General features: G+C 37.2%; 1 protein-coding gene across 2 annotated transcripts in view; it reads left to right on the plus strand.

Moving 5' to 3' along the window:
• LOC123871281 (bicaudal D-related protein homolog) overlaps nt 1–12225 on the plus strand; it is an 83763-nt gene that overhangs the window by 50946 nt on the left and 20592 nt on the right. For both annotated transcript variants that reach the window (XR_006797245.1, XM_045914996.1), the window contains exon 2: nt 1416–1556. Coding sequence is in view for 1 of the 2 variants with exons in the window: in XM_045914996.1 (XP_045770952.1) it covers nt 1416–1556 (141 nt within the window). In the remaining variant the exon portion in view is untranslated. The remainder of the gene's footprint in view (nt 1–1415; nt 1557–12225) is intronic.

Genomic DNA, 12225 nt, shown 5'->3' on the forward strand with positions numbered 1-12225 from the left:
GTCAAACTTATAACACCCCTCTTTTTGGGTCGGGGGTTAAAAATGATTCAGATCTAAAGGATTTTTCATAATAAATAGAGTAACGTTGACAGAAACTTTCATTCCTTGTCTCGAAAGAAGAAGGAAGAAGTTTTTTAGTATAATAAAATACTGTTTTGGAGTTCTGTACTATCGATAACAATGCTTCCTCCAACTAAAAATAAAATATTATGTTTAATGTACAGCAATCAGTTCTAGTTTTATTATAATCGAAATTCTACGGACACGTACATACGAAGCGCCTTGCCTCCTCGTTTTTAATTCGAACCACTAGGATATGTCCTCTTTTAGCATCAGTTTTCTCCTCCAATTTTAATATGAGTACTACTTCCAAATCAAGAGTAAATAGGCATCTTCTAGGCTGCATTATCACTTGCCAGGTCTGATTGCAGTCAAGCGGTAGTCTAAAAAAATCTACTGAATTACAATTAACTGCATCGTAGGTACGTAAGTGTTCAAACTTTGTGACGCACAATAACATACAAAATTATTGTTCTTTCAGCAAAGTTTGCATTGTCTGGTTGCAATTTACACAGGTTGAACAAATAATAAATGTACTCACGGAATAGTTTTCTTCTACGCTTAATTGTGCTCTTTGTGTTCAGTGTTTTAGGGTTCCGTACCTTACAAGGAAAAAAGGAACCCTTATAGAATCACTTTGCTGTCTATCTGTCTAGCCGTCTCTCCGTCTGCCATGTGTTTTAAAAAAACCTATAGGGTATTTCACGATTAGGACAGTACGATAAGTATTAGTAGAGTAGTAGTATTTCACGATAGGGATACAGCTGGACTAATTCTATAATTACACCTGTAAAACCTGTATCAGCAAATAAATAAATTGATTGATTGATTGATTGAACTGCATATTTATCTATTGGTTATTTTGTGGTATTTGTGGATACTTAATCATACTGTCGATCATTTCCGAAAGTATGATTAAGTATCGAATACCTACATAGGTACCTTCGTAATCATCGATTTCGAAATCGATTTATCTAGGTCTTTTATTTATCACATTTTTAGAGTAAAATTAATTAAAAATATTAGAAACAGACCCTACGTTTTATAAAATGATTATTATCTGAAATTAAAAATTATTATTTCCTACGTCGATGACCTAAGGGACACTGTGCTTACTCTGTGCAGTCTGTGCTTAAAGTTTATTAAGTAGGTACCTATTGTACATTATTTGGTTTATGACTAGAAGCTATTAATGTTTACATGACTCATATTACTTTTATAGCGATTGAGTAATATCTACCTACCTGTTTTTTATGAATTTGCACCAAGAATAGCTAATCTAACTAAAAAGTCACACCAACATAAAAAGAACAAACAATAGAATTAAAATTAACTCTGTCCCTTTCTTTCATCAGGAGTTGGAGCAGGAGAAGCATCTGCTGCGGCGGCGATTGGACACGACTCAAGGAGAGTATGAGGCCCGAATGCTGGAGCTTCAAAATGACATCAAGGAGCTTACAGCTAAGATCGGCACAAGGGATAACTCGGTTAAGCAGGTAAGCTTAAAACAATATAAAACTTTACCTCACATTCCTCGTAGGCACATACTATTATGAGATACTAGATGATTGCCCAAGACTTCATCCACATGGATTTAGGTTTTTAAAAATCCTGTGGGAACTCTTTGATTTTTCGGGATAAAAAGTTGCCTACCTCAGTTTCCGGTATGCAAGCTACCTCTGTACCAATTTTCATATAAATCGGTTAAACGGATGGGAACCTAAGAATCCTGTGGGATCTCTTTGATTTTGCGAGATAAAAAGTAGCCTGTGCCTTCCCCAAGACGTAAGCTAACGCTGTACCTTTAGCAAAATCGGTTAAACTGGGCCGTGAAAACCTAGCAGACAGACAGGCAGACAGACACTCTTTCGCATTCATAATATTAGTATTGATTCATAATACCGACTTTATTCAAGACCACGTAAAGGTATACCTACTATCTTGTATCCGTAGCTGAATGAGGGCAGCAGCAGCAGCAACACCACTTTTTTATTATTTCTATGTATTTCCTTAAAACACCTTCCAAGCGTGTCCCTAGCCACAGAAGGTATTTCATAGAAGTACATAGAAACCAGTAGAGTTGCGGCAAAATGTCGGCGTCCGCGTCGCCTGATGCAGTCTGCTATGGACTTGTACCCAGATAAAGCTGTATAAGAATCCTTTCCTCTAGGACCGGCCTTGCTATAACGGCCTTTCAGATTCATTTAGGAGCCTAGGGTACCGATTTTTATTGAGGGTTGTTGCTGCAACATATTCAGACTATCATGTGAAATCATAGTCAATGGCTAAATTATAATGGAATAAAAAATGTGGTACACCTTTACATGCGTTCTGTCATTCTTGCTGCGGCCACGCTCTATGTCTGTCTGAGCCTTTATAGTTGACCTTACCACGGTATTGTTGGTGGATTCGCGTTGATTCGGTGGCGGTGTAGCATTGGACATTGCGAACTAAGTCAGGGTTGTACGTAGTAGCACTGACAGCGGGTAATTCGATTTAGTTGAATGATTCCCGCGACTGTTGTCGATGTAAACATTTCTATCGATGTAGTATTTTCCCAGTATTTAACTAATTCCTTGTTTTAGTAATTTAAATTTTAGTTTTTAATTTAATTTAATTATTCTTAATGTGTGTTTAGAAATAACTTAATGTTTACATAATAAAAATTATAGTTAGACTAATTCCTTAGTTGACTTTAGGACATTGAGACATTACCTGTATCATAGACATGAAAACATAATATTACGTTCATCGTCATCGTCATGCTCAACTCATCGCCGGCTCACTACTGAGAACGGGCCTCCTCTCAGAATTAATAGGACAATGAGATAAATCTGTATGGTAGGTACAATGTGCAGCAGTCACCATATAGCTGCTCTCATCATCGCACCGACTCAATAAGTACTAAAGTATGGGTCTGTGCTCAGAATGAGAAGGGTTTGGCCATAGTTTATCACGCTGGCCAAGTGCCAAAAGAACGAACGATTGCGATCATGAATCCTAAGATATGTTTTACAATCAGCAAGGGGTGCTTGCCTCACGGTCTTTTAATCATTAGGTACCTACCCACATGCGAGTGTGTTTGTTTATTGGTTTGTTGTCTATAAATCACGTTGCAACGGTGCGTTGTTGAGACGTAAACAACCTGGAGAGTTTTTTTTTAAATTTTATAGACTAGCGCTTGACTGCAATCAGACCTGCTAGCAAGTGATGATGCAGCCTAAGATGGAGCGCGCTTGCCTAGAAGTTGCCTATTCACTCTTGACTTGAAGGTACCCATAATATAGGTGGAAGGGAAAATTGATGCCCGAATTGCGTTCCATATCCTAGCGGTTCGGATTAGAAAAGAGGAAGTCATAATGCAACTGTTTATCGCAGAAAATCAAAGAATTAGTTGCCATGGGATTTTTAAAAACTAATCTAAGAGACCAAATTCGTGGGCATCAACACATTTTTAATGAAGAAACAATAATATTTTCAATGAAGAAACAATAATCTAATTAAAAGCACTTTGTAGCAATCTCGTCGCCTAATTTTACGTTCACTAAAAGCCTACCGTCATGTTGAATCGGTCTTAACCGAAACCTTAAAACTTAAACACTTCTTAAATCCTTGCTAATCCTCTTAAGCAGGATTTCCACTAATTATTTTATACTTTAATCGCATTTTTCGAAAATTTGTATACATAGGTAGCTAAGGGTTATGGGACCTTAGGGTTATTTTTTATGATATTGGAGTCATTAAAGTATAAGAGTAAGGAGTATTTAAAGCATTAAGAGTAGATTGAAATTCGTTCAGCAATTTTGGATTTAAATAGGTACTAAGTTTGCCTTACTAGTTTTATAAAGAAAATAGTAGCCCGTACCTACCTATATCTATGTTCAAACTACGCAGTAAAATGACGCTTATCGTCTAATTGGCTTCCTAAAAAGTACATAATGGAAATTAATTGGCTTCTCGATTTCGCATCAGACCTTTGCGACGGACGCGACGGTTTTAATGTCTACCTAGCACCTACCAAGCCTTATAAATGTTTCTCTGTAGTCTACTAACTACCTACTTGCATTACATAGCTATGATATTTTTATATAAATAGCGAGCAAACCAGCAGGCGACCTTATGTTAAACCTTACGAACATTTACAGCACCAGAGGAACCGCTAATGCGTTGCCGGCTTTTCAGGAATTTGTTGATCCGCCCCTTGAATAACCCCATGTTGAAATTTAAGTTAGGTCACTACCATATTAAACTGCCTACATTAATTAGCACCAGGCGTGATCGCAGTCAATGGCTACCTTTTATCGAAAAAAATCTAGTGGTACTATCGTATTACATATCGTATCGTAATATCATTGATATACCATAACTAGCCGATGCTCGCGACTTCGCCCGCGTGGATTTTGGTGTGTCTAAATCCCGTGGGAACTCTTTGATTTTCCGGGATAAAAAGAAGCCTATGTGCTAATCCAGGATATTATCTATCTCCATTCCAAATTTCAGCTAAATCCATCTAGTAGTTTTTGCGTGAAGGAGTAACAAACATACACACATACACACACACACACACACACACACACACACACACACATACAAACTTTCGGCTTTATAATATTAGTGTGATAATATGGCGTCTAGCTTATAACTATTTCTGGATTCTAGACCGAAAATCGCAGCAGTCTACGGCGTAGACCCTTAATGGTTACCATATATTCTACGAACCTCTAGACTTCTAAAGGTTGTTCCACGCCTGCCTTCGACGTCCTCTCTGCTCGTCGCAAATCCTATCGGTCATGATCTTTAGTTTGGACACAAATTATAGATTATGTGGTTAATTTTGCCACACAAAATAGCTCCATAAATATACATTAAAAGCATTATGATAATATTCTTATACGACTAGTTTCACCATAAAAATATAAAAATTAACGTCCAATATCATTTTAAGGGCACGGCCCGTGGGCGTTTATTCATAATACATTGGTCGCCATGACGTCAGAGCCACAACAAACACCAGTTTCCCTGAAGTGTAGGTACCTATTGAAGTGCTCGCTAACCCTGAAAGCCTGAAGGTCACCGCCCGCCCCGTAGCTAAAGGTTTGGGCAGACAAAACGCGTGACTTATCCAGCGCCTTCTAGAAGTTGTTTGTTTGGAACTTCGCCCGTCGCGTCGGGTTTTATCCCGTATATCCTACCTTGGTAAACATAAGCCTAGTATGTCAATACTGAGTGAAAAGGAATCTTACATCGTCGTACAGCTGGAAACAGATCGCGATGTAGTGGTAAAAATGGCGGTTCATGCAACTGAACTTTTAAGAGGATCATTGTCAACGATCCCCCGTCGATTTCCTACGTATGATATTATTGTTCTCATCTCTATCTGCCCTGGTTCGTGTATTCTCGGTTCCTAGATCGGTGCATTTGTGATAACCAATTCTAATTGCTGTGATTGGCTGAATTTACCATGTTCTTGCTGCGACAGTGAGTTTGAGCCACTAGCGGAACAATGTTAGCCGGTCAGAAATGATTGCAATTAGTCAACCTGTATGACGTCCGTGTTCTGTTTTTGATTACAAAAAAGAAAAAATTGTTGTTGCAATCATCAATTTTAGCAAATAGTGAAAGAGAGTCGACCAATCAGAGGTCACAACTACCGTCACACTTTCTGTCACACTATGGCAGTAGGCTTACCGAGTAATGAAAACAATTTTTCATTCTGTAATGTCATGTGGCAAGTAGGGTTGCCACCTGCCTCTTTTTGATTTACAGGCTACCACCATCAAAAATACGGGGTTTAGATTTGAAGAAATTTAAAAATTTGAAGTATTTGAAGAAATAGGCGGTGGTTCTCTCTGAAATGCATGGAAAGCCTATTTAGATATTTCAGTTTATTTGTAAGTTTTGTATTTTTTCTCTGTATGTTGCCGTGTCTTGATTGGTGAACTGTGTTTGCAATGTGATTTTAAATAAAAGATTTATTTATTTAAATAGCTTTTAAAAACTCTAGTTTTGTAAAGCAAAATGTTATACATTTCATGCATACAATCTTTGCATTTTAACTTAAATTTACATTTAACTTGTAATTCCACCTTCACAGTATCAATACTATGGCCGTAGCCAGGAATCGATTTCGGGAGAGGTTTTATCAGGGCCGGAACTGAATCCTGTCATGAGGAAAATAACATTCGCTCAACTTTATGGGCTAATTACCTGGTTAGTGGAATTTCGCCTTTCAATTTGACAGTGAGATAAAATACAACAATAAAAAAGCGCGAGCGCAGTGAGCGTAAGTGTTTTTGGTTCAATTACAGAAAGAATTAAAGTGAAAGGGAAACGAGTTTAGCCATAGCAAGATTTTATTTTTAAAGCTCCCTATCCATACTAATATTACAAATACGACAGTATATCTATTTGCCTATCTATTTGTTACCCTTTCACGGCCCATCTTCTTTACCAAAATTTTGGTACTTACTATTCAGAGGTAACTTGCATCCCAGACATAAACTTTTTAGCCCGGAAAATCCCCCACGGAATTTTTAAAACTCTAAATTCATGCAAACGAAATTGCGGGGCTTACACCAAGTAATACAAATTCAAAGCGCGAGTGAAGTGAGCGCGAAATGTTTGATATATTTCCAAAAAAAAATTGGTAAGCAAATGCAAGAAATAGTGTAAGTATTATTTTAGGCTTAGGTTTTTGACGGCTTCCCAGGCGCAGTCGCCATTTCTAAATTTCTGGTCTGGTGGGAGGCTTCGGTCATGGCTAGTTATATGGTTAGTATGGCCCTAACGGCCAAGAAATTAGACTGCATCATCACTTACCACTAGAAAAGATTAAAGTCACGGGCTAACTTGTATAAAAAAAGGCTAACATCCTCAAACCAAGCCCCGCCGCCTTGGCTACGACCATGATCAATATCGAGTGGGTTTCGGCTACGCATTGCCGCAAAAGGAAAATATTCTTTCTACTGGACATAACGTCAGTGTTCGGTTTCGCCAGCCAAGTGCGAGTCAGACTCACGCACTGAGGGTTCCGATTCGGGTATTTTTTTCGACATTTTACACGAGAAATCAAAAACTGTTATGCATTAAAAAAAATATGCATAAAAATAAATAAAAATCTGTTTTAGAATGAACAGGTAAAGCCCTTTCATATGATAACCCACTTGATATATGTAGTTATCTTACTTTGAAAATTGAAAATACTAATATTTGTTCATGAACACATGACAGACGGATAGAAGGACACATGGACAGACGGACAGACGGAAAGACAGACAGACTGATAGACAACGAAGTGATCCTATAAGAGTTCTTTTTGCTTTTGAGTTACGGAACCCTAAAAATATTTAGTTTTATTTGCCCCGTATTTTATTTTCATAATTACCGGTTTCTCTATCCTGACATACTTGGTAACCAGTAAAATACGGGGCCTCTGGCAACCCTATTCGGAAAACACTGTCACATTCAAGTTAATGTCAAATATTTTGTTTTCAATTACAGAAAGCTGCATCAATCATTATTACAATATTTTCTTTGTTGTGATTGGCTGAATTTTTGAGTTTCAGCCAATAAACAGACTGTTTGCCAATTAAACGTCATAACAATATAAATGCCAGAAAGTTTAACCAAATAAAACAAACTTAATGAGAACCTAGTGAGAATGCAAACGGCACACAATTTATAATACATATTATGTTAGTCGTATATAATAGATATTATAGTAGTCGTTCACTTTGGTAATAGTCAGATTGTCATCAGTAAAATTGATATTGGTCGATGTATCGTAAATTATTGTTTCGGTGACAAATATTTTTATTATCTATTTATCTTTGAACAGAATGGAATAGAATGAAATGGAATGGAATACAATGATAAATTTTTATTCCTGTAAACTTTTAGGTAAACTTCAAAGTGTTTTTGGATGGTCAGAAAAATTTACCACTGGTTCGGAATGCCGTTCCTACGTTTTCTAGGGTTTCGTACCTCAAAATGAAAAACGGAACTCTTATAGGATCACTTTGTTGTCTATCTCTCTGTCTGTCGTGTGTGTCAAGAAAACCTCTAGGGTACTTCCCGTTGACTCAAAACCATGAAATTTGGCAGGTAACCTAACTGCGTAATTTTGGGTAGTTTTTTTAATCGATAAAGAAAGTTTGCGACATTGTTCAATAAAAAATTTGGATTCCAACTCCTCAATCCTGATGTTGCAGGGACCTGACTACTAAAGCTAATGGGATTTAAAAAGTGTCGATTATTAATTGATATTGAAGGTATCTATACCAAGTAAACACTTTGTCGTTGACCTCAACCCTGATGCTGTAAGAAATTGCATTCCTAAATCCTGGTGATCCCTCGGGATTTGAAAAGGATAATCCGTTTAAATATTCTTACGTGATACAGAAACAAGTTGCATCCCGGGGACGGGCTATTACGGAGAGGCAACTTTTGTTCTGGGAAATGAAAGGATCGGGATTTTTAAAAACCTAAATCCACGCGAGCGAAGCTGCGGGCATTAGCTAGTTGTAAATATATTTAGAAGCTACTATAAGATAATAGATAAGGTACTTATTTCCTTATATTTTTATTGTATGGCAGCGCGCGGTTTTAAATTATAAATTGCACGTCCTGTCCTTTTCTGTAATACATTTTTTTCTCAATATCTACCGCTTTATCTCATAGCAAGAGTCCGTAAGACATAATACAGTGAAAATAGGCAAAATATACAATTTTTGCAGTTTCCACGTCAGTACCTGTCGAATTTTTCTAACAGTGTAAGCAGCAGAGCTGAGTTTACCATCAAGTGTTGATATGTGGGTGTTCCATAGAAGCTTTGCATCTAACATTATACCGAGAAACACGGGGTTCTCCTTTATTTTCAACATATGATTATTTATCAATGAATTTATGTCATTTAAGGTCCTGGTATTGGGCAGTGTGAATTCAACACACTTAGATTTCTTTGCATTTGGAAGTAAATTGTTAGCAATAAATCAGAGAGTGACCTGTGATATGGCATTACATATAGTATACATTGTCAAAAATTATAATATTAAAGCTGTGCGTATTGCGTGAGGAATAGGTTGCAAGAGAGTTGCAACTTGCAGGGTTTGATGCATACGCTATTGCCAGCAAACATGAGACATATTTTTATCTACAGGCAACGTCTGAGTAGGTAACGCATACGTCTAACGCAAGTTGAAATGTATTTAGTTAGACCTATCGACAAGTTTGGAGTCGGGTGCAGTCTAAATGTGGCCCGTGTGTTTAGACTGTCCGTTTCTGTCAGTTTCACGTGTCGTCCCCCGCACTTCACCACCCCGCTTGCACAAATCGAGACAGCACGAAATTTTCAAGATTTCTGGGTGTAATTTCTGGTTTTCGTAGTTCCCACATAATTATAACAATATAAAATATATAACGATAATTTTTTTACTACATAATATTCATTAAATTTTCTAGGTCTGTAGTTTTTCCAAATTTCATTAAATTGCTTCGTTGTCTAGAAAAACGAGCACAAAGTTGGGCCTTTTTTTAAAGAAAAATACAAATCTTTGAGCCCCTGTAATTTTAAAACTACATATTTTTAGAAAAATCTAAAACACCACAGACACAGATATTAGTTTCTAGACTATGTCTGCAAAATTTCATGGACTTTGGTTGCTTAATATTCAAATGAAATGGGAACTACGATTGTATGGAGTAAGTGACGGAGAGAGCTCTGTTAAGACCAAGTTTGACTATGCCAATCATAACTACGCACACCCCAGAAGCTATCTTCAACCAATACAAACCAAAGTGTTGCCGTTGACGGACACGTTATGGCGAAACCTCACCATCTTATTTTTAAATTGTACAAAAGTTCAGTGTTATGCTCTGCCGTGCTGCTTCCTCGCACATCGTTTACGCAGCGCGTTTTGTCTTTCCAAGCTTTTTATTAATTAGTGGTTTAGGCAAATGGATACATACCTATATAAGTCAATTAAGTAAGAAAAAGACCTTACTATTTTAACACGACGGAACAGTCAGAAATAAGCTGTCACAATAAGCTATCAGAAATAAGCTGCACCCTACATACCAAAGCTGTTTGTGTACATAAAAACATACGTTTCTCGTACGTATCTTCTATGTGTCCTTGCTCCTTTCCCGTCACCATTTCCACACAGCTATTACCCTGCGTAACTACATCCAGTAATTACCTACCATTGTCCACCATTTGCTTTATAACAGTAAGCGGAAATCTCTGCCAATTAGATTTTTTTGATAAGCAGGAAGCACCCTCGGATGTGACCACGGCCAACCACGGCTATTTAAATCGACTTAATTTTATTTCACAGTACCTATGGGGGACAAATTTTAGAAACTGTCCATATTGTCTCTGTAGAAAAATCTGCCAAATCTCCTCTGTAAAGAGTAAATAAGTACCTTATCTTTTGGGCCAACAAATGGCAACAGGTTTACATAATTTTGATCTTGGGGGTTCTAATCCTCTAAATTACCTTTAAAATTCTTTAAAAATGGTTGTATCTCTAACTTTACCTACCTTATTAGTTTATTTAGGCCTCTGCATAAAGTATATCTGGGACTCACTAGCTCTGGCCTAATACCCACTAAAACCCAACGGTACAGTCCACGTCATGAATGATGCGTCTCAGGATCCTATGTGTCGGATGCAACTAAGACATACCGACGTTGCACCGATACACGATTGCACCCAGACGGTAAGCTGCAGAGTAGGTGAACGCCAGCGTCCAGCTCTCATTCCCACTCTGCAGCCACTTTTAATAGGTCATCACCCCTCAATTACCTTCTGCTCCATAAAAACAGGTCTGTCGAAGCGAAACGGAAACTGGTTAAGTACCTGGAAGATATAATACAATATACGTAATTGATTGTTAAGTTGCAACATTTACCACTGTTTCCGTAACCTTCCAAATTACGCAGACAGACTGCTGTTTCGTAAATTCCAAGTACCTACACTTAAACTCTAATTCTTCACGACAAGGATTGTTCAGCAACTAGCACGATTTCCGAACAAGCTCGTGGTTCCACTGCCCTTGTTCAGCTTAGGGTTCCGTACCTCAAAAGGAAACGGAACCCTTATAGGATCACTTTGTTGTCTGTCTATCTGTCCGTCCGTCCGTCGTGTCTGTCAAGAAAACCTAAAAACCTGGGAATCTAAAATCCATCATACACACGAAATACATACAATATTTCGGTCTTCACAATGTTTACATCTAAAGACCAATCCATATTTGGCATGTCCACTTGTTGATTGGTTCAAACCAAATAAGTCGGCGGGAACCAAATATGTTTGGCTTTTATTGCGTCCTTTATTTGGAAAAGATTTATAAACCTAATTTTGTTTTTGTTTCCCGGTAGCACCATAGGTGTTTAATTAAACTCTACAGGTTTGTGTTCTAGTGAATCAGTGATCTCTAACATTTCAATGAGTGAAACAAATTCGACGGCAGACCGTTTTAATTTAAAACTTGCGTGATTGGTTTGCTCTATGCATTTATCACACTAATATTATAAAGGCGAAAGTTTGTATGTGTGTGTGTGTGTGTGTGTGTGTGTGTGTATGTGTGTGTGTGTATGTTTGTTACTCCTTCACGCAAAAACTACTGGACGGATTGGGCTGAAATTTAGAATGAAGATAGATTATACTCTGGATTAGCACATAGGCTACTTTTTATCCCGGAAAATTAAAGAGTTCCCACGGGATTTTTAAAAAACTACATCCACGCGAACGAAGTCGCGGGCATCAGCTAGTTTCATTATAAGATTTTATGGTCTGTGCTTGAGTAACTGAGTATGTTTCATTACATAAAAATATAGATATATTTCTTTATTTCATTTATATCTACCCGTATAAAGAAACTTTCCTAATAAATAAACTTAACAATGTTTTAATGTATTTATTATTAAAATTCGGTAATAAAGATTAAAAAAGCAATAATTTTTATTGATGTTTCATTGAATTTCTCATCTCTGATTTATTTATTGTTAAAGAAACACTTTGGATCGACAGTTTCTCTATTTATTATTTCATTGAAACAATCACTTTATCTAAAACTAGATGATGCCCGCGACTTCGTCCGCGTGGATTTAAGTTTTTTGAAATCCCGTGGGAACTCTTTGATTTTCCGGGATAAAAAGTAGCCT

This window comes from Maniola jurtina, chromosome 13, assembly GCF_905333055.1.
Source record: "Maniola jurtina chromosome 13, ilManJurt1.1, whole genome shotgun sequence".
In the NCBI taxonomy this organism is placed as follows: domain Eukaryota; kingdom Metazoa; phylum Arthropoda; class Insecta; order Lepidoptera; family Nymphalidae; genus Maniola; species Maniola jurtina.